The sequence below is a fragment of the Ambystoma mexicanum genome, chromosome 5p, assembly GCF_040938575.1.
Source record: "Ambystoma mexicanum isolate Mex_15411 chromosome 5p, UKY_AmexF1_1, whole genome shotgun sequence".
NCBI lineage: Eukaryota > Metazoa > Chordata > Amphibia > Caudata > Ambystomatidae > Ambystoma > Ambystoma mexicanum.
In genome coordinates, this window is record NC_090930.1 from 31,336,757 (window position 1) to 31,358,459 (window position 21,703).

General features: G+C 51.1%; 2 protein-coding genes across 7 annotated transcripts in view; both read right to left on the reverse strand.

Moving 5' to 3' along the window:
- Positions 1–4,422: 4,422 nt before the first annotated feature.
- LOC138480694 (gap junction beta-1 protein-like) overlaps positions 4,423–21,703 on the reverse strand; it is a 40,132-nt gene continuing 22,851 nt past the window's right edge. For all 3 annotated transcript variants that reach the window (XM_069612377.1, XM_069612379.1, XM_069612378.1), the window contains exon 2: positions 4,423–6,838. In XM_069612377.1, coding sequence (XP_069468478.1) covers positions 6,029–6,826 — 798 coding nt within the window. In that variant the 5' untranslated portion in view covers positions 6,827–6,838 and the 3' untranslated portion in view covers positions 4,423–6,028. The remainder of the gene's footprint in view (positions 6,839–21,703) is intronic.
- The window catches only part of LOC138480695 (gap junction beta-1 protein-like), a 35,540-nt gene continuing 25,550 nt past the window's right edge, over positions 11,714–21,703 (reverse strand). For all 4 annotated transcript variants that reach the window (XM_069612382.1, XM_069612380.1, XM_069612381.1 and 1 more), the window contains exon 2: positions 11,714–13,895. In XM_069612382.1, the coding sequence (XP_069468483.1) occupies positions 13,167–13,883 (717 nt within the window). In that variant the 5' untranslated portion in view covers positions 13,884–13,895 and the 3' untranslated portion in view covers positions 11,714–13,166. The remainder of the gene's footprint in view (positions 13,896–21,703) is intronic.

Here is a 21,703-nt window from a genome sequence, read left to right on the forward strand (position 1 = left end):
GCTAATAACAGGCCTGTTATTAACGGGCCCGTTATTAGCTCCATCCCCATTCCCATTGAGCCCTATCAGGGCTCAAATGGGAATGGGTATTGGTTTTGTGAATGAGGAATGACCGGGTCCTCCCAGGTTGGAATGACCCGTTAATTCCTCATTCATAGAACCCGGACTCAGACGCGATTTTGGAGGCAGCCATGGCGCTATTAGCACCATGGCTACCTCCAAACTCGTAATGAGACCCTTAGTCTTTGGACGAGTGAAATCCAAGAAGGCATGGGAAGAGGGACTGATGTTTTGTGCAGCTCATCTACTAAAGCCAGAATATATGCAAGAGGTGCAGAGAGTAAACAATGGGTGCTCATTCATGTTCCAGCATTAGTGATTCCTCAGAGTTACTTGAACATTGGAGAATTTCCAAAGGTGGATGCCCATTTGAGAAGGAGAAGATCCCTTGAATTTCTCAATCAAACAAAGAGGGAAAACTACTTCTCAGCCAAATCAATAGACACATATGAGGCCATTCCATTTGAGCATATGTTGTTCCACAAGACTGCCTCAATCTACACGACTATCTTCATGTCTGGTATCCAGACGATGGCCAATGCTAAATGGTTGCAGATTACCAGATAGGAGCTTCTGTAGACAATCAACACCACCATAAAGGAATTCAATTCTATCAAGGAAGAGCTAAGGGCCATACAATTGATGACCCTACAGAACAGATATGTTCTTGATATTATCATTGCGATGGAAGGAGGAGTTTGTGCCAAAATCGGGCCATGATGTTGCACGTTCATACATTCTCACGATGACGAGAATGTGACCTTGACAGAGGCCATAACGCTGTTGACAAACCTGCACAACAAGATCGAAGATGAAACAGAGGACATTGCAGATGACAGTTGGTTTGCGTCCATATTCACATGGATTCTACAGTGGATGGCGAACATCTTCAAGTTTCTTGGAGCAGTGTTAGTGATGGTGATGTTTGGATTCTGTGTGATCAGGATAATAATTACACAGTGTAAGAAGACAGCAAAGAAGGCAGTAGGAATGAAGATCATTATTGATGTCGAATCAGGGTTTGAACCCAAGGAATGGACAGATGAAGAAATCAGGAAATACATAGAAGCCAGCATCGTAGCACCTGAGGGAATGAAGTTCCTGTACCCAAAGAATCACAGAAAGTATGTGGGACGATGTGTCCATTGCAATCTGAATGGACAGTGTAGCCATATGACCTGGAGTGTGGATGAACATGTCAAATCAGCCGGGTCCCTGAAGGGAGTGATGAAGATCTGCCCCCCTCCCACCTGTATGTTGGAGGTCTGAGATTGTGCCATGATTGACACCAGCAGTTGTGACCATTCCACAGCAAATCTTTGAGAAAAGGTATCCATTAAGAAACCCCTATCAGATGTACTCCTGAAGAGATGACAATCTCATGGAGGAAATCCCTGAAGGAATATGAAAAAGAGCAAGAAAATGAGTTGGTGATGTCACAAGACGCGAGCGTGACGCTCTGTGAAAAGAACAGTGAGCTAACGACTTGGTTGAGACTCTCCCAAGGGCCATCCACCCAAGAACAAGTCAATGGGCTATGTTCGTGCTGGTAGAGAGTTTCCCAGACCCTGCCTTGTTTTGCATAAATTAACTTTGAGTTTCACCCTAAGTTACCAGGGCGATCCAGACGTGGACCCCTTGCTCACTGTTCTTAGAGAGGCACAGCTTCACCTCACTGATGATGCCCAACAAGGCTGAAACACGTGTATGGGGTTGCTGTGGTACTCTTGTTCAGAGGAGAATTGCCTAGCATTTCGGTGCTGGACTGCCTCTGGGCAGGACAAAGACTGATATGCGGGGACATTTCTTCTCTGTGAAAAGAACAGTGAGCTAAATACTTGGTTGAGACTCTCCCAGGGGCCATCCACCCAAGAACAAGTCAATGGGCTGTGCTCGTGCTGGTAGAGAGTTTCCCAGACCCCCCCTTGTTTGACGCACAGAGAAGACTGGCTGAAGAAGATATATGACCCTTATGGAAACTGATGATGAGATAAAGGATTGAGTAAACGTTCATATGCGAAAAGAAGATTGCATGTGTGAAGAGAACTGCAGAAAATGCAAGCAATTTAATAATTGTCCAGATGCAGCAACACAAGTAGATCATGTAATCTTAGAAGCTGTCTATGAGTAGTGAATAGACTGCAAGAGAAGCTGCCATTATATATAAACTGGACATCGGTATCCCACATTTAGTAAGCTCAGACTCACGGAGAAAGAAGGATCAAGAGCTGTGTTGCATCAAAGAATTAGCTGGAATCGCGAAAATTAATGGTGAAGCTGCCTGGCCTGGTGCCAAGGCTGGTTTAGCCAAGACTGGTTATCTATTCTTGAAGGCAGCAAATGTGCAAAGCTGAATCATTCCTTGTTAAGGTGCAAAGAAAGAACACCTAGTTTTATTCATTTAAGACAATTCAATGCAGCAAAATAGTCCAAATCATGGTCTCTTGTCACGTGAGCCAAGGATGGAAACAGAGTTGGGCACGCAGTTCTAGAACAAGCGATAGTGCATGCTTCCACTCCCTTATATTCAAAGAGATGAGAATACACTGCAAGGCCAAGTTCAAAGACAATCTTCATGGCAGAAAGCATGGGTGATGAGAGACGTTGGGTTAATTGGGTGGGGAGGTATCATCAAGTCCACCTCCTGGAAATTGGGGTATGAGTTTACGTGCTGCTAGTGAGCCAAATGTTTCAGACTGGCAAGAGCGTGCCAACCAATTTACAAAGGGCCTTATAGTATGAGAGCCAAAAATATGCTGTGTACTTAATCGAGTTGAAGATGACTTGCACTAGAGGTGGGCACAAGATCTCCACCTGACAGTAGAGACCCAATCACAATCCAACCCATATAGAAAGTATACTTAGATGTTGCCTTGAGCCTATTACAACCCCTAGTAGGTTTCTCATATTTGCCACAAAGTATGACATCACGTATGATGAATTTCTGCTATATAATTGTAATTTTTTATTAAATGTATGAAAGACTTGCACAAACGTCCGTTTATGTTCGTTGTAGCTCCCTGTTTTAGACAATTGATATTAAAACAGAAATGCTTTGCCATCTTCCTGAGTTGGTTCAATTGTTTGGTGTCAGAGTTATTCTGCATCCCATCCACTGCATGCGTGTTACCAAAAGGGCTCTAAAAGGTCAGAGGAAGGAGAGGAGTAGAGCTGATACAAGTACGAACGTGTTAAGAAAGAATCAAAGAGCTGTGAGAGACTGGTGTGGCTGTACCAAGGAGATTGCAGCAGGAGGATTAGAGCTGATACGAGTAAGAAAGTGTGGAAGAGAGAATCGAAGATATGTGTGAGACTGGTGTGACTGCACAAGGGAGATTACGAGAGGAGGAACAGAGCTGATATGAGTAGGAAAGTGTGAGAGAGAGAATCGAAGAGATGTGAGAGACTGGTGTTGTACAAGGGAGATTGCAGCAGGAGGATAAGAGCTGATACAAGTAGGAAAGCGTGGAAGAGAGAATCAAAGAGATTTGAGGGAACATTGTGACTGTACAAGGAATATTGTAAGAGGAGGAGTAGAGCTGGTATGAGTAGGGACGCTTTGAAGAGAGAATCAAAGAGATGTAAGAGACTGGTGTTGTTGTACAAGGGAGATTGCGGCAGGAGTATTAGAGCTGATAGAAGTAGGAAAGTGTGCAAGAGAGAATGAAAGAGGTGTGAGAGACTGCTGTGACTGTACAAGGGAGATTGCGAGAGATGAGTAGAGCTGATACGAGTAGGAAAGTGTGGAAAAGAGAATTAAAGAGATGTGAGAGACTGGTGTTACTGTACATGGGAGATTGCAGGAGGAGGATTAGAGCTGATAGGAGTAGGAAAGTGTGCAAGAGAGAATGAAAGAGGTGTGAGAGACTGCTGTGACTGTACAAGGGAGATTGCGAGAGAAGGAGTAGAGCTGATACGAGTAGGAAAGTGTGGAAGAGAAAATTGAAGAGATGTGAGAGACTGGTGTTACTGTACAGGGGAGATTGCGAGAGGAGGCGTAGAGCTGATATGTGTAGGAAAGTGTGGAAGAGAGAATCGAAGAGATGCGAGAGACTGGTGTTGTTGTACAAGGGAGATTGCGAGAGGAGGAGTAGAGCTGACACGTGTAGGAAAGTGAGCAAGACAGAAAAAAGAGATGAGTGGCTAGTTTGAGAGTGAAGAGGGATTGAGAGGGGAGGAGTAGAGCTCATACAAGTAGGAAAGTGTGGAAGAGAGAATCGAAGAGATGTGAGAGACTGGTGTAGCTGTACAAGGAAGATTGCGAGAGAAGGAGTAGTGCTCATACAAGTAGGAAAGTGTGGAATAGAGAATACAAGAGGGGTAGAGTTAGAGAAAACAACGAAAGAGAGATAATCAGAGACATTCTTTTAAACTTGTCTTTAATAAGGAAAACTGAATTCTTCCAGACCATCTCAGTATCTTCTGCACACCACTCATGTGAACGACGATTAATTTAAAAAATATCATTCATCTTTCATTGGTCATAATCTCTCCCATTCAAGGACCCCGGCGGATCCTGTGCGCCATCAGAAATCGCCTGTTGCCTCGTGACCTGTGATGTCATCAGTACGTGTCCTGTGCGGTCACACGAGCAGAAAGGGCGGGCACAAGTTGGGGTTCAGCAACACATCAAGGCAAAATTACGAGCAATTTAATTTAACATTAAATACATGGAAAACAAACCAAATAAAATCCTTCATCCACCAAACAAAATCCCTGTATAATTCCAAAACAGCCATCTTGGTTTTCCTCTGGGATGGTGAGGTCCCCGGGATAGGGATGGGGAGGGGTGTGGGGGGCGCTGCAGCCATAGACAGAGGAGCTGTTTGATTTCAGGGGGTAGTTGATTAAATCCTGGAAATCCCTGGAACGTTCCAAGAGAGCTTCTAGCAAGAGTCAGTCATGTGACCATGTCTGGCCGTTTCTACTTCCTGAATTTTGTGCATAAGGCCTGCTCCGTCATTAGCGCAGGGCGGGGTTAAATTGACACGGGGCGGGCAGCATTGACAGAAGGGAAGACCAATCACAGGGAGTTCTGCTCAGAGATGAGGTCGGAGCAGGATTGGAGGTTGCTCCACAGAGGGACTGTGCACAAAGTCACAAACTAAGAAGGCTGCTGGGGTTGGTGCAAGATAGGGGTGGTTTCTGGGTCAGGATCAGATTGTCAAAGGATGGGGTACGGTCTGGGTGGGACCAATTAGGTGCGGAATGGAAATGCATTAGAACCTTATCATGCTTCGATCAGGAATGAGTAACATTCATGGTCGGAATAACTTCAACATATAGTGGATCTGAGTTCCTGGTGGGAATATCTGTGCAAGATGGACATTGGTGCGTCATTGACTGTGGGTCCATAACCTGTACGGAAGGAAGAGGGCCCTTGCTTGTCCCCATGCCCCTATCCCAGCCCGCGTATCATTTGAAGACCCCAGAGGTATGTGTGATTTCGAGCGACAGCCTTCGCGATTGGCTGCCGAGCTACAGAATCTTGCAAGGTTCTCACTGTAACACAAGGGGGGCTTTGGGTCTTCCCCCGCCTGCTCTTCCTTCAGTGTAAACATTAATCAGGAGGAGGAGACACCTATTGTCCTATCAGCCCATGGTCCAGAGAATATATATAAGTCAATCTGTTGCAAACCCATGGATAGACAACCAAGAATCGGTGGAGGCAACTTGCCTACTGGGGAATGAGAAGATACCCCAGAAGACCAACCAGGGTGGCAGACGGCAGTCTTGGGCTTTTGTTTCCCATTGGCGGAGAACCCTCTTGATCTGGACCTGGCTGTTGTATCATGGTGCAGCGCTGTTGACCTCTCATTGAATGTCTTTTGTTTTGGTTGCTCCGATCTCTTCCTCCTTAGAGAAGCACCACTTGTCCCTTCCAGGCTTTGCTCAACCTGACCTCTTCAAAAGACACTTGGGGTGCTTGTGGCTGTCTGTGGCTGAGGAAGAGGAGGAATAGCCTTCCTTAGGAGGCCGAGCAGTGCACCCCCTTATCTTTCAAGGCCCCCTCCTCGGTCAGTTTTTGATTGATCTCATTCTGTTTGTACTCTTTGCCTTCGTAGAAGGAGCTTTTCATAGAGGATAAGTTGGAGCGTTTCCTCACTCTCCGGGTGCAGGCACTGGCGATGAGGAAGAAGACCTCGGCCACGTTGAGCAGGATGCAGATGCCAGATGTGGTCAGCATGAAGACGGTGAAGATGGTCTTCTCTGTAGGTCTGGAGACGAAGCAGTCCACGGTGTTGGGGCAGGGGTAGGCATCGCACTTGACCAGTCGGATCATCTTATAACCTGGGTAGATCATGTAGAAGATGAACATAAAACTACCCTCAAAGATGATCCGGAAGATCACACTCAGGGTGTAGGTCCACCAGAGGGTTCCCGAGATCCGGACCTTGTGCTTCTTGACCTCGTCCAAGTGTTTGGCGTCTCCTTGGCCCGCCAATGTCAGCATTTTCTTCTCCTGGTGCTGCAGGTGGGCGATGTGCATGGCCACGAGCAGGGCCGGGGTGGACACAATGATCAGCTGAAGGGCCCAGAGGCGGACGTGCGAGATGGGGAAGAAGTGATCGTAGCAGACGCTGTTGCAGCCAGGCTGTTGGGTGTTGCAGGTGAAGGAGGACTTCTCGTCTCCCCATACGCTCTCGGCGGCCACCACCAGGACCATGATTCGGAAGATGAAGACCACAGAGAGCCAGATGCGACCGATGCTCGTGGAGTGACGGCTCACTCCACTAAGGAGGGTGTAGAGGCCGGCCCAGTTCATCTTATCTCACACCTAAGGGGCAAAAGGATAGAGGGGTCATAAGAATGATCTCTCGATACAGGAGGGACCAAGAGAACAAAGGTGTTTGGGTGCAACAAAGATGGAGTGATGAAGACACATCGTTGAAAAGTCAACACATCAGTGGACTTCACTTAGAACCTAAAGGTCCTACCAGACTCTCGCAAGACCCCCACAGACTCTTAGAATGCCCCCAGCAATCTTTCTCATTTCACATATCAAAACAGCACACATTCCCAATTATTCCTAGCATAGCCAGAGAGAGATATTCATAGCCCCCAAACATCTTTGTCTTTCCATTCGCTAAAATATCCGTGAGGGGTTCCTGGACAACCTGTTTCCATCCCTTTAGTAAACCTAGACCCTGACCCCATGGTCCTGAAACCACGCAACGTACTTTTCCTTGAGATCTACAGAGCAGCTAAAGGTCTTTTATCCAGAGCACGGGCAACCAATAATGTCCCAACTACACACCGCATAGTAACTACGGCAGTTCGTCACATTTCACCCAACGTGCAGTGTCTTCGCGGAAGCTACAGGGTTGCTGACCACCTTAGGGTGTGAGGGCGTTGCGGCTACCTGCATTGAGTAGGGCAGAGGACCGCCACGGGGTGTGAGATCGTGGCTGCAGGCAACCAAAGCGTAGGGTTATGCAAAGGGAGGCACGCACACTGCACGTGGCAGCACTGCTTCTGCACTGGAATCCCTTCTTGTGGAGGTTAGGTGGATCACAGCGATGAGAGAGCAGCGGTCCAGGCAGTTTATTTGGGACGGTGTAATGGGTCGATTCAGAATTTCTAGGCGCGAAGATGAAGTCTTATTTTCAGAAGGTTGAAAGGAGTAGACACGCCATTTACGAATGAAGCGGAATAAAGCACCAGTGCGTGTTGCACTGACACAAGCTCTGCTGTAAGTGTGAAGGAAGGCTGGGGAGTGGGGAGCCAGGCGACTGTGTTCACATGTGAAGGAAAGTGGCTCCTAGCTCCATAGTGTAGAACGCCCACACCTCCCAACACAGTTCTGCTTCAAGGTGCTCAACTATGGTACAGCCCACTGCAATATTGCTCTCATGTGTCCCACTGTAATTTTGCTCTCATGGTTCAAATGTCAGTGTAACTTTGCTCCCATGTGTCCTCCTGAAATTCTGCTCCCATGCGGCCCACTGTGATTTTGCTCTCATGTGTCCCACTGCAATATTGCTCCCCTGTGGCCCACTGTAATGTTGCTCTCATGTGTCCCACTGTAATTTTGCTCTCATGGTTCAAATGTCAGTGTAACTTTGCTCCCATGTGTCCTCCTGAAATTCTGCTCCCATGCGGCCCACTGTGATTTTGCTCTCATGTGTCCCACTGCAATATTGCTCCCCTGTGGCCCACTGTAATGTTGCTCTCATGAGCCCCACTGTAATTATTTACCCATGTGTCCACTCCATCCAACACACAATACGCACAACCGACTAGACACCAACACACGGCGACTGAACAGCCTTCTCCAGAGACATCACACATCAGAACGCTACCCCTCTCCGACCTCCTTCTATATATCACTCTCTTCGCCAACACATTTTCAGACTGTGGGCCCAAGAGGCCCCCCACAGATAGCACACACCACACAAACCATCTGCAAACAGGCCGCTACACAATACCCGGGTACTTCCGACTGCACTCAACCACAGTACCCGGTACTTCTGAATGCACTCAATCACAGTACCCGGTTACCCTGGTACTTCCGAATGCACCCAGCACTCGGGTAATTCCGACTGGCGCAAGCAGCCAACCCCAGCCCCCTCTCCAAAAAAACATGCAAAAGACAGCCAGTTTGCAGGCCAGGCTGTCACATACTTGCCAACATTGTGTGACCAAAAAGATGTAGGATTGTTCAAGTTTGAAAAATAATAATTCCCATAACAATGACATCACAGGGAAATACAAAACATACAAACAGCACAACATGGAAAGATGTTGAAATTTTAAAAATGTATAATTCTGAATTCTAACACCAAATTGTCAGCAGATGCTGTGTGGTGGTGGCACACTCTGCCACTTGCTTTCACTGCTGGTTCACCTCAGGGTTGTACCAGCAAGAGTGCAGGACAGAGCCACGCAGCTGTCGGGTCAGTGGATTGGTCTGAGTGCAATCAAAGTAATCACCCACCAGCCCACTGCACACACAGACTCATTAATGTGTTGTATGTTCTGTCCTGCAGCCTGCCTTAGAATCACATAAATGACCTTCCACTGTAAAAAGCAGTAGGATCTGTCACCCAAATCTGTAGGTGGTAGGACTGCTTAAAAAGCAGTAGCCTACTGCCTAAATCTGTAGGGTTGGCAAGTATGCTGTCAAAGAGAGGCCTTTGAGGGTGGCTGGAAGTGGGCCTAGAGGTTTCTAGAAGCTGTTCCATGCTTGGAATGGGCGGATATAATCTCTGCTTGTCAGAAAGGACTAGAAACCCCCAAGATGGCGGCACACGATAAGCTGCATGCCCTGCAGAGGCGCTGTGTCACTTGTGTGTGAGGAGCAGCTGAACAGCTGAGCTTCTTCCGGGCGGAAGTCAGCCGCGCTGCACCTTTCAATCCCGCCATTGTGCCTGAAATGCAAATGCGCCCCGAGGGCCTGCGTTTCACAGCAAAGCGCCCTTGTTCCCGAGCACAAAGGCTCTTCATGCCTTGTTTGTGGAGAGGCCTTTGCAGGGACAGGTTGTTTTCCCTGGCGGCATGCTTAACTCTTCCTTCCCAAAACGTATGGCTTCCCAGCTCTCTGTGAAGAGCAAGTACTGCCACGCTATGTTATGTAAAGCGCTTAACAGCCATTCATCTGGCCTCGAAGCACTGAGGCCGTCTGGCACGATTTTGCATTACACACTCAGGCAGAATATTGCAGAACACGCGACTTGTGGTCAGCACAGGTGACGAGGCCGGTGAAATGTAAGCACTGTGCCACAGTAAACGAGGCCGCATTTTTTGACTGCCATTTTCTGCGAACACAGGTGACGTTTGCACCCTAATGTTCGGGTTAGTCCAGCAACTAGTTGCATGAGGCCACGGAAACCAGAGGGCTAGTGACGTCAAGTACTCACTGGACACATTATGATATGATAGGATATGGCATTTATAACGCGCCTATACACAAGTGTTTCAAGGCGCAACGAGGCAAGGGAGTGGGAACAGAGGGAAGACAGAGACAACGATCCTACTAGGCCAAGTGACATTGAGATTGCGCAGGGGAAGGGGGAAAGTGCAGAGGGAAGGGGAGGGAGCAGTGCAATACATTGGATAAACAGTACAAAATAAATAGAATAAATAAAAACAGTAGGTAAAAGTGTGGCCAGCTTGTGGCAAGTGCAAGGGTAAGTGCAGACATCAGGTGTAAGTGCTGGTAGGGGACTTGTAGGGATACACAAAACAGTCCCCAAGTGCAGGGGTTGCCCGGGAGGCAGTGCAGGTGTGCAGCTGGCGGGGAGGGGACCTGGCTCCGAGAACAGAGGGTAGCCAGGTGACCAGTGCAGTTTCAGCTTCAGCCAGGAGTTCAGCAGGGGAGAGGGGGAGAGAAGGCAGAAGCAAAGAGGAAGGTCTTGAGGTGCTTCCAGAACTGAAGATGTTTTTCCTCCATTTTCAGGGAGGCAGGGAGGCTGCTCCAGAGGGAGGCCCCAGCCGAAGAAAGAGATCTACCACCAACTCGCTGCTTGGAGAAGAGTTGGAGGCAGATGAGTGAAGAGCTCGAGAAGGAAGATATTTAGAAAGAGAGTTGAAGGTATTGCGGCTGCAGGCACCAGAAGGCCTTGTGGACAATGAGAAGGGGTTTGAACTTAATCCTCGCAGCCACTGGGAGCCAGTGCAGAGATTTCAGTCCTGGAGGGATACAATCCCTGGGCTTGAGGCCAAGGACACATCTTGCAGTCCTGTTCTGGATGAGTTGCAGAGGGCGGAGAGTAGAGGCAGGCAGATTTAGAAAGAGGCTGTTGCAGTTGTCCAGCCTAGAGAGAAACCGAGCTCTGGAAACTGTGACTTCTGGGGGAAGGAGAGGAAAGGAAGAATACCTCTGAGAAGGTGCAGCTGGTAGTGTGACTTCTTAGAGACCTCAGAGATGTGAGCAGAGCAGAGTGTGGAGTTGAACATGACCCAGAGGTTTTTAGCCTCACAGGTGGGAGAAGGAAGAGGGCCAACATTGCTATGTTATCTGAATGATGCTTTCTTTCTCGCGAAAATAGACCACAACTTTAAGATGCAACACATCATTTAGACTAAAGCTTTCATATGCATTGGGCTATAATGACAATAATAATAATAATAATAATTTAGCATTTATATAGCGCTACTAACCTGCGTTAGCAAGCGCTGCACGGATGTCAAAGCGTGCGCTCTGCTCACTGTGCCACTTGACCGGCTATGATAATGACAATGTTGCCAAGATAAACATTGCCCTTCCTTCCTGACATGTTCAGCACCTGTGCCTGCATTATATCATTTGCAATAAGTCACAGGCGCCAGAGAGTTGAAGCTTTCTTTAGGCAGACCTAAAATAGTAACTATATTTGTCATTGTAATGTAATAAACAGAAGCTATGGTTCCTGGAAGTCAATAGAAGCTGTAAAGCATGTCTGAATGGACGCAATAAAACATGCAAAGAAAAGAAAAATGCAGGGCCGTGTCTGAAAAGGCCCCCCTTTAAATGCAGGGTTTGGGGTCCTAGTCACGCCATCACACCAAAGCTGTGTTGATAAAAAAAGAGGACGGTTGAGATGAGTACAATATGATATATGATATGATAGGTTATTTATAACGCGCTTAATACCCAGAGGTTTCTAAGTGTGGACCGAGGATCGAACCTGTGGTGCTCCGTGTTCAAATTAAGCAGAGCCAGACTGTCATGTTACTTTCAAAACAGCTTTAATGAAAATACGAAGGTGTGATTCTTCCAGGGAACTCGGGGTGTGTCACAAATCTCTGTGTACATTGGTAATGCCCCCAATCACCAGGGAGTTACAATTTCTTCCGTCCTTCCCTAATGCCAGCCCAGCACTCAGGAGCCAGCTGGCACCCTGTGATGCCATCAGCAGAGGCCTCTGTTGTCATCACCGGGGGTCTGGCTGGCTGCTTGAGCGCCGATAGGTGCGATGCAAGGAATTTGGGATTTACTAATACGTCTCAAAGGAACCTTTCAAATGGATTAAAGTGAACACTATTTAGCCCCCGCCACCAGACACACACATTATAAACACCCACCGGACTACCCATGGCCTTCGGCCGGGCAGTGAACTGTGAAACCCCTGTGGGAGGCGGGATGAGGGACCAGCCTCACAAGGATGACTTGTCCATGTACCCTGGAATGGCCCCAATGAGGCGGGGAGCTTCAAGACTACCAGTACTGTGCATAGGATGTGTCTGGAACATTCTTTATAATACTGCTAGCACGCAAACTCTAGGCTGGCGCGACAGTGATGTCCAGGGCACGAAGGGGATGGTCGCAGGAGGCTGTTGGGGTAGGGATACGAGGAAGGAGGCTCTCCAATTTCCAGTCTGCTTGCCATGTGGGGTCTCTGGCCTGCTGATTGCCTGTTGGAGCACAACACTTTCCAACTCGTCCAACTCTCCTCCCAACAGAAGGAAAGAGACCCTTCGTGCTTTATTGCTTCAGTCCCCCCCAGACCACGTGCATGGTGGAAGCTTAACCTGCTTCCCAATGGATGTCCACTAAACAGAAAGGTCCACAATTCACACGGCCACAAATGGTTGTGTTGATCGCACCCCATGTCAATTCCCAAGGGCTGTCTTGTGTTCCACTCATGGTTGTGTTGAGCACGCGGTGAGTGGTGGTAACGAGCATGGAAGTCTAGAACCTTGGCCAATGACTCTTGATCTTCACCGCGATGTCAATTCCCAAGGGCTGTCTTGTGTTCCACTCATGGTTGTGTTGAGCACACGGTGAGGGGTGGTAACGCGCAGGGAAGTCTAGAACCTTGGCCAATGACTCTTGATCTTCACCCCAATGTCAATTCCCAAGGGCTGTCTTGTGTTCCACTCATGGTTGTGTTGAACATGAGGTGAGTGGTCGGTAATACGCAGGGAAGCCTAGAACATTGGCCAGTGACTCTTGATCTGCACCTCGATGTCAATTCCTAAGGGCTGTCTTGTGTTCCACTCACTGCATGGACTCTATCTCTGGTGTAACAGCTCTAACTACTGTTTGCAAGTTTGGACACTTGGAGTTAGTGCCTGATTGAAGTAGAGGAGGTGGACCGGAGGACGTAGGAATCGTTGACCTATTTTGGGCTATTTACATGACTCCCTCCTCTCAGCTTGTCCTCGAGTATCTTCTTGGAGGGTTATTTCCTGTGATAGAAGGAGCTTCTTACGGACGACAGACCCGACTCGCCCCGGGAGCAACGGACGCAGGCTCTGACAATGAGGAAGAGGAGCTCGGCCACGTTGAGCAGGATGCAGGCGCCAGAGGCGGTCAGCATGAAGACGGTGAAGATGGTCTTCTCTGTGGGTCTGGAGACAAAGCAGTCCACGGTGTTGGGGCAGGGGTAGGCATCGCACTTGACCAGTCGGATCATCTTGTAGCCCGGGTAGATCCTATAGAAAAGGTACATGAAGCCCACCTCGAAGATGATCCGGAAGATCACGCTCATGGTGTAGGTCCACCAGAGGGTTCCCGAGATATGCATCTTGTGCTTCTTGACCTCATCCAAGTGTTTGGCGTCTCCTTGGCCCGCCAACCGCAGCACCTTCTTCTCCTGGTGCTGCAGGTGGGCGATGTGCATGGCCACGAGCAGGGCCGGGGTGGACACAATGATCAGCTGCAGGGCCCAGAGGCGGATGTGTGAGATGGGGAAGTAGTCATCGTAGCAGACGCTGTTGCACCCGGGCTGTTCGGTGTTGCAGGTGAAGGAGGACTTCTCGTCACTCCACACTGTCTCAGCGGCCACCACCAGGACCATGATTCTGAAGATGAAGACCACGGAGAGCCAGATGCGCCCGATGCTCGTGGAGTGGCGGCTCACTCCGCTCAAGGTGGTGTACAGCCCGGCCCAGTTCATCTCGGCTCACACCTGGATGGGAGAAACATGGAGACGGGTAGGTAGGTAGGCATCGCAAGATGGCGCAGTTTTCAGCAGTAGAGACAGGAATACGTGAGGCAGGAGGATGGTCTATGTGGACGTTGAAGTAAAGTAATACCAAGGTAGGACCACTCCTGGCTGCATAGACACTCCTGTTGCTATTACTGTCAGAACCTACTCAGGGACTAGCTGCACTCTGTGAGGCCCCACTCCCTCAAGATGCCAGAAATCAGAAGCCCTCGCAAGATCAACTCCTCAAGCCATGGACCGCAGACATCAGAGGCTGTTCCTTACAGGTTTAGACATTTTATTATAAAATAACTTGTGTTTATATAGCGCCACAAACCCACAGGTATCTAAGCACTTCAATAAAAGTTGATATTATTATCCCACAGATGATAGGCTGAGTTGGCCCTGTGGGGATTCGAACCTGCATCACAGCAGGCTTCGTACCGATATCAGAGGCGAGCTCTGAGCTCGCTGTGCTATCTGACCAGCTCTTTAGAGTCGCTGAAGCAGAGAATGAAGTTATTAACACACGAGTGTATTTCTTATGTGCAGAACACGTACAGGCATGTGGCGCACGCATGCATGCTCTAGCACACACACACGCACGCGCGCATTCACACGCACACGCACACACACACGCGCCAGTCGTCGGCACTACAGGGGTTTGGGCAGTAGGAGCGAGAATGCCCAAATCACGCCCCACTCTCCCTTCCACAGCACGAGTCACGTCAATGGGGTGGAGTTTAACAGCAATATACTTGACATGGTTTATAAACTGCAGCCTATCAGGTAAACTGAAGCCACTTCTGTAAAGTAGCGATGAGGCGGGAGAGAGTGGGATTTACAGCACCGGGGTCTGCCAGGAGTCCAAAGCCTATTGCTTTACTCTTTGCTACTGGGGAACTGGACTCTTCCCAGGGAAGCCAAGTGGCAAATGTCAAAACCCCCGCTACCCAAATTATGTGATAGATGGAAGGTTGGAATTAATCATAACCACTGGCATTGCTCTGGGACCTCCCCGTCTTTCTGCCCGTCTGTTCCGTTGCAGAACAGGACCAGCCATATGGCGCTCAGTACTGGAACTGCCAGCAATGGCAGCCGTCGAGTCTGAGCTGTTAGGCCACGTGCTCTCTGCAGGGGAACACAGGCAACCCGGGCCGTATGCGGCCCTATAAAGCCTTGTGCAGAAGGGAGGGTCGTAGCAGTTCCGGCGGGACGGCCTCTTTTGGGGTGGCACAAGGCCTAATCTTCTGTAACAGCCTGGCAAGCTGAGAAACGGTGCCCCGGAGGGTTGCCCAGAGGTTTCCCAGTGTGTTTTGATCCATTCAGGACCCTCCAGCCACCACTCTCTTATGATATGATATGATAGTTTATTTATATAGCGCCTATACACAATGTGTTTCAAAGCGCTTCAAGGCAAGGGAGGGAACAAGGGAAAATACAAAACATTCTTACAGGCCATGAACAGTAAGGATGTGCACAAAAAACTATCGTACTAGGCCTGACGACATTTCTGGTAGAGCCGGAGAAAAACAAGAGGTGAGGAAGGGGGGCAGAGGGGGCAGAGGAAGAAAACAAGCGACTATTGTACTAGGCCTGGGGACATTTCAGATAGTGCTGGAGGGGGAGGGCTGGAATAACAAGGAGTGGGGAGAGACGTACAAAGTCTTGCAAACAGCGAACGGGTGCCATATTTTGGAAGCGTTCCGTTTCTGGAGACGTGGCTGAAGTCACCTGAGAATGAACCTTCAGCTTTCTGGAGGTGACCATTCCCGCCTGCCTCTAGTGCGCGCTACAGGGCTACCTATCCCAGAGCCCCGGGCCCCCAAACCTGGACCAGGGGCCAGCGGCATTTACCTGTGGCATGGACCGGCACAAGGCAAAATAGTCGCTCTACAGGCCTGTGCTGAGCCTCTACCAACCCACCCTCTGCCCATATATTACCACTGTGAAGGCCAGTCGCAGAAACCAGAACCACCCTCCTAGCCAGTCAAGCATTGACTCAGACAACAGCTGTGGCTTTTGTGTAGGCATGCGATAGGAATTTTCCCAGGCACTGCCGTTATGGTGCTACCTGGCACTAACATGGCAACAACTGGAAACGGGTTGCATGCCTGGGCACCTGAGCTTATGATGGCAGTGCCTGGCGAAGGCCTATCTAATATCCAATAAACAGGTCGGAACTTGAGTGCAAGGAACAGATGTGAGGACACATGTATTGCCTATAAATGAAGTGGATGATGGTTACGACATTCCGATGCTCATTTACAGCTGCAATGAATCCATAAACTTTCAAAAGGCTGCTGAGAAACTACACTCTTAGGCCCTGTACAGCATAAACTATGAAATGCCAGCATGAGAGACCCCGGGAGGTGGCAGGCAGCGGCCGAGAACGGCCGCAGGGAGTAGCAGAGCCATGGTTTGTCCCGGGGTGTTTCAATAAGCAGGCAATGTTCACATGGTGAGTGCCCCTCTCATGCACCATCTTCCCCTATCCATGCTGCAGTGCAATTCTTGCATCCTGTATGCGGCGCAACGCCACCACCTAGAACCAAAACTAAAAAACGAAGGTGCTGGCATCCAGGCCATGCGCTCCCCTCACAAACACTAGGGGGTCTTTGGGGAGGCCTTCCTTGGTGGCCATGGGCCTCCTGCTGGCTTCAAAGGACCAAAGTATCAGCGGGTTGGGCAATCGGTGGGTGGTCTTGTGCCACGCCTGTCTGCTACTGATTCTCCAACCTTCCCCCGGCGTTGGGGTGCACCGATCTCCCGGACAACGACAGGAACGCTGCATATGTATTTAGATGTATTCATTTGAAGAACAGGGGTGTCGCTTTCCATCAGAAATGACTGACAATATCACATTTACAGGTGGTGAGGCAGGCAGGGGGCCTGTGCAATAGCACAAGGCTGAGAACAAGTGGTGAGGCGGGAAGGGGGCCTGTGCAATAGCACAGCGCTGAGAACAATCGGTGAGGCGGGAAGGGGGCCTGTGCAATAGCACAAGGCTGAGAACAATCGGTGAGGCGGGAAGGGGGCCTGTGCAATAGCACAGCGCTGAGAACAATCGGTGAGGCGGGAAGGGGGCCTGTGCAATAGCACAGCGCTGAGAACAATCGGTGAGGCGGGAAGGGGGCCTGTGCAATAGCACAAGGCTGAGGACAATCGGTGAGGCGGGAAGGGGGCCTGTGCAATAGCACAAGGCTGAGAACAAGTGGTGAGGCGGGAAGAGGGCCTGTGCAATAGCACAGCGCTGTGAGGTGGGAAGGGGGCCTGTGCAATAGCACAAGGCTGAGAACAATCGGTGAGGCGGGAAGGGGGCCTGTGCAATAGCACAAGGCTGAGAACAAGCGGTGAGGCGGGAAGGGGGCCTGTGCAATAGCACAAGGCTGAGAACAAGCGGTGAGGCGGGAAGGGGGCCTGTGCAATAGCACAGCGCTGAGAACAATCCGTGAGGCGGGAAGGGGGCCTGTGCAATAGCACAGCGCTGAGAACAATCGGTGAGGCGGGAAGGGGGCCTGTGCAATAGCACAAGGCTGAGAACAATCGGTGAGGCGGGAAGGGGGCCTGTGCAATAGCACAAGGCTGAGAACAAGCGGTGAGGCGGGAAGGGGGCCTGTGCAATAGCACAAGGCTGAGAGCAGGTGGTGAGGCAGGAAGGGGGCTTCTGCAATAGCACAGCGCTGAGAACAATCAGTGAGGCGGGAAGGGGGCCTCTGCAATAGCACAGCGCTGAGAACAATCAGTGAGGCGGGAAGGGTGCCTGTGCAATAGCACAAGGCTGAGAACAAGCGGTGAGGCGGGAAGGGGGCCTGTGCAATAGCACAGCACTGAGAACAATCGGTGAGGCGGGAAGGGGGCCTGTGCAATAGCACAGCGCTGAGAACAATCGGTGAGGCGGGAAGGGGGCCTGTGCAATAGCACAAGGCTGAGAACAATCAGTGAGGCGGGAAGGGGGCCTGTGCAATAGCACAAGGCTGAGAACAAGCGGTGAGGCGGGAAGGGGGCCTGTGCAATAGCACAAGGCTGAGAGCAGGTGGTGAGGCAGGAAGGGGGCCTCTGCAATAGCACAGCGCTGAGAACAATCAGTGAGGCAGGAAGGGGGCCTCTGCAATAGCACAGCGCTGAGAACAATCAGTGAGGCGGGAAGGGTGCCTGTGCAATAGCACAAGGCTGAGAACAAGCGGTGAGGCGGGAAGGGGGCCTGTGCAATAGCACAGCGCTGAGAACAATCGGTGAGGCGGGAAGGGGGCCTGTGCAATAGCACAGCGCTGAGAACAATCGGTGAGGCGGGAAGGGGGCCTGTGCAATAGCACCAGGCTGAGAACAATCAGTGAGGCGGGAAGGGGGCCTGTGCAATAGCACAAGGCTGTGAACAGGCGGTGAGGCGGGAAGGGGGCCTGTGCAATAGCACAAGGCTGAGAGCAGGTGGTGAGGCAGGAAGGGGGCCTCTGCAATAGCACAGCGCTGAGAACAATCAGTGAGGCAGGAAGGGGGCCTCTGCAATAGCACAGCGCTGAGAACAATCAGTGAGGCGGGAAGGGTGCCTGTGCAATAGCACAAGGCTGAGAACAAGCGGTGAGGCGGGAAGGGGGCCTGTGCAATAGCACAAGGCTGAGAACAAGCGGTGAGGCGGGAAGGGGGCCTGTGCAATAGCACAGCGCTGAGAACAATCGGTGAGGCGGGAAGGGGGCCTGTGCAATAGCACAGCGCTGAGAACAATCGGTGAGGCGGGAAGGGGGCCTGTGCAATAGCACAAGGCTGAGAACAATCAGTGAGGCGGGAAGGGGGGCTGTGCAATAGCACAAGGCTGAGAACAAGCGGTGAGGCGGGAAAGGGGCCTCTGCAATAGCACAGCGCTGAGAACAATCAGTGAGGCAGGAAGGGTGCCTGTGCAATAGCACAAGGCTGAGAACAAGCGGTGAGGCGGGAAGGGGGCCTGTGCAATAGCACAAGGCTGAGAACAAGCGGTGAGGCGGGAATGGGGCTTGTGCAATATCACAGCGCTGAGAACAATCAGTGAGGCAGGAAGGGGGCCTGTGCAATAGCACAAGGCTGAGAACAGGCGGTGAGGTGGGAAGGGGGCCTGTGCAATAGCACAAGGCTGAGAATAGGTGGTGAGGCGGGAAGGGGGTCTGTGCAATAGCACAAGGCTGAGAACAGGTGGTGAGGCGGGAAGGGGGCCTGTGCATCAGCACAAGGCTGAGAACAGGTGGTGAGGCGGGAAGGGGGCCTGTGCAATAGCACAAGGCTGAGAACAAGCGGTGAGGCGGGAAGGGGGCCTGTGCAATAGCACAAGGCTGAGAACAGGCGGTGAGGCGGGAAGGGGGGCTGTACAACAGCACAAGGCTGAGAACAAGCGGTGAGGCGGGAAGGGTGCCTGTGCAACAGCACAAGGCTGAGAACAAGCGGTGAGGCGGGAAGGGGGCCTGTGCAACAGCACAAGGCTGAGAGCAGGCGGTGAGGCGGGAAGGGGGCCTCTGCAATAGCACAAGGCTGAGAACAAGCGGTGAGGCGGGAAGGGGGCCTGTGCAATAGCACAAGGCTGAGAACAAGCGGTGAGGCGGGAAGGGAGCTTGTGCAATATCACAAGGCTGAGAACAATCGGTGAGGCGGGAAGGTGGCCTGTGCAATAGCACAAGGCTGAGAACAATCGGTGAGGCGGGAAGGGGGCCTGTGCAATAGCACAAGGCTGAGAACAGGCAGTGAGGCGGGAAGGGGGCCTGTGCAATAGGACAAGGCTGAGAACAAGCGGTGAGACGGGAAGGGGGCCTGTGCAATAGCACAAGGCTGAGAACAAGCGGTGAGGCGGGAAGGGGGCTTGTGCAATATCACAACGCTGAGAACAATCAGTGAGGCGGGAAGGGGGCCTGTGCAATAGCACAAGGCTGAGAACAGGCGGTGAGGCGGGAAGGGGGCCTGTGCAATAGGACAAGGCTGAGAACAAGCGGTGAGGCGGGAAGGGGGCCTGTGCAATAGCACAGCGCTGAGAACAATCGGTGAGGCGGGAAGGTGGCCTGTGCAATAGCACAAGGCTGAGAACAATCGGTGAGGCGGGAAGGGGGCCTGTGCAATAGCACAAGGCTGAGAACAGGTGGTGAGGCGGGAAGGGGGCCTGTGCAATAGCACAAGGCTGAGAACAGGTGGTGAGCCGGGAAGGGGGCCTGTGCAGTAGCACAAGGCTGAGAACAGGTGGTGAGGCGGGAAGGGGGCCTGTGCAATAGCACAAGGCTGAGAACAAGCGGTGAGGCGGGAAGGGGGCCTGTGCAATAGCACAAGGCTGAGAACAAGCGGTGAGGCAGCAAGGGGGCCTGTGCCATATCATAAGGCTGAGAACAGGTGGTGAGGCGGGAAGGGGGCCTGTGCAATAGCACAAGGCTGAGAACAGGTGGTGAGCCGGGAAGGGGGCCTGTGCAGTAGCACAAGGCTGAGAACAGGTGGTGAGGCGGGAAGGGGCCTGTGCAATAGCACAAGGCTGAGAACAAGGGGTGAGGCGGGTATCAGGGCGCAAACAAGTGGGAAATACCCTGGGAGCAAAAATGAAGCAAACAGAAATAAATTGAGAGAAGATGAAGGGGATTTTCTAAGAAAACATTAACCGAAGGGGACACGTGCTTCAAACTAAAGAGGAACTGTTAAAATATACAAAATGACATTATTAAGTGTCACTGGAGGGAGTGGTGGGGTCCAGTAGGGAGGATGGGGAGAGGGTAGGGGACCGCACACCCCTATACACTGGTGGTCTACGTTGCTGCACTACTCTGCTGCCTTAGGAAACGCTGATTGCTCTTTGTGCTGCAATTCCAGGCCTGACCAACAGGTGTCACTGTAATAGCAATGTGATCTGTAGGGGGAATGCAGGCGTGCTGGTAGGTGCACTCTCATGGCTTTCCTGCAGGTGTCACTGCAAAAGAAGGACTATGCGATGACCGCCCCTGTACACATTACTCGCTGCACTCCCACATCTGTCCAGCAGGTGTTAGATGTAAAACAAGGGACTGCTCTGTTGGGAGACTGGATCGATTTCAGATGCACTTCCAGTGCAGTCCAGCAGGGGTCACCATGAGGCCTGTGCCGTGCTCTCGTGCCATTATCTGAATGTTCTTTAAGCTTCACTACCAGGGTTTTCCAGCAGGGGGCCTGAGAGAGACAGTCGCACACAGACAATCAACCATGGGAAGTAGCAATGCAAGCTTCTCTGAAAAGGAAGACCACAGGAAGCAGCAGCACAAGCTTCCCACATGCAGGAACATGCAAAGCATGGGCAGCAGCACAGACAGCAGCAGTGCAAGCTTCCCTCAAAGTCAGGACAGGCACAGCACAAGCAGAAGCACAGCAAGCTTCACTGAAAAGGTAGACCACAGGAAGCAGCAGCACAAGCTTCCCTCAAACTCAGACCAGGCACAGCACGAGCAGAAGCAGAGCAAGCTTCACTGAAAAGGAACAGCACAGACAGCAGCAGTGCAAGCTTCCCTCAAACTCAGAACAGGCACAGCACGAGCAGAAGCAGAGCAAGCTTCACTGAAAAGGAACAGCACAGACAGCAGCAGTGCAAGCTTCCCTCAAACTCAGAACAGGCACAGCACGAGCAGAAGCAGAGCAAGCTTCACTGAAAAGGAACAGCACAGACAGCAGCAGTGCAAGCTTCCCTCAAACTCAGAACAGGCACAGCACGAGCAGAAGCAGAGCAAGCTTCACTGAAAAGGAAGAGCACAGACAGCAGCAGCACAAGCTTCCCTCAAACTCAGGACAGGCACAGCACGGGGCAGCAGCACAGCAAGCTTCACTGA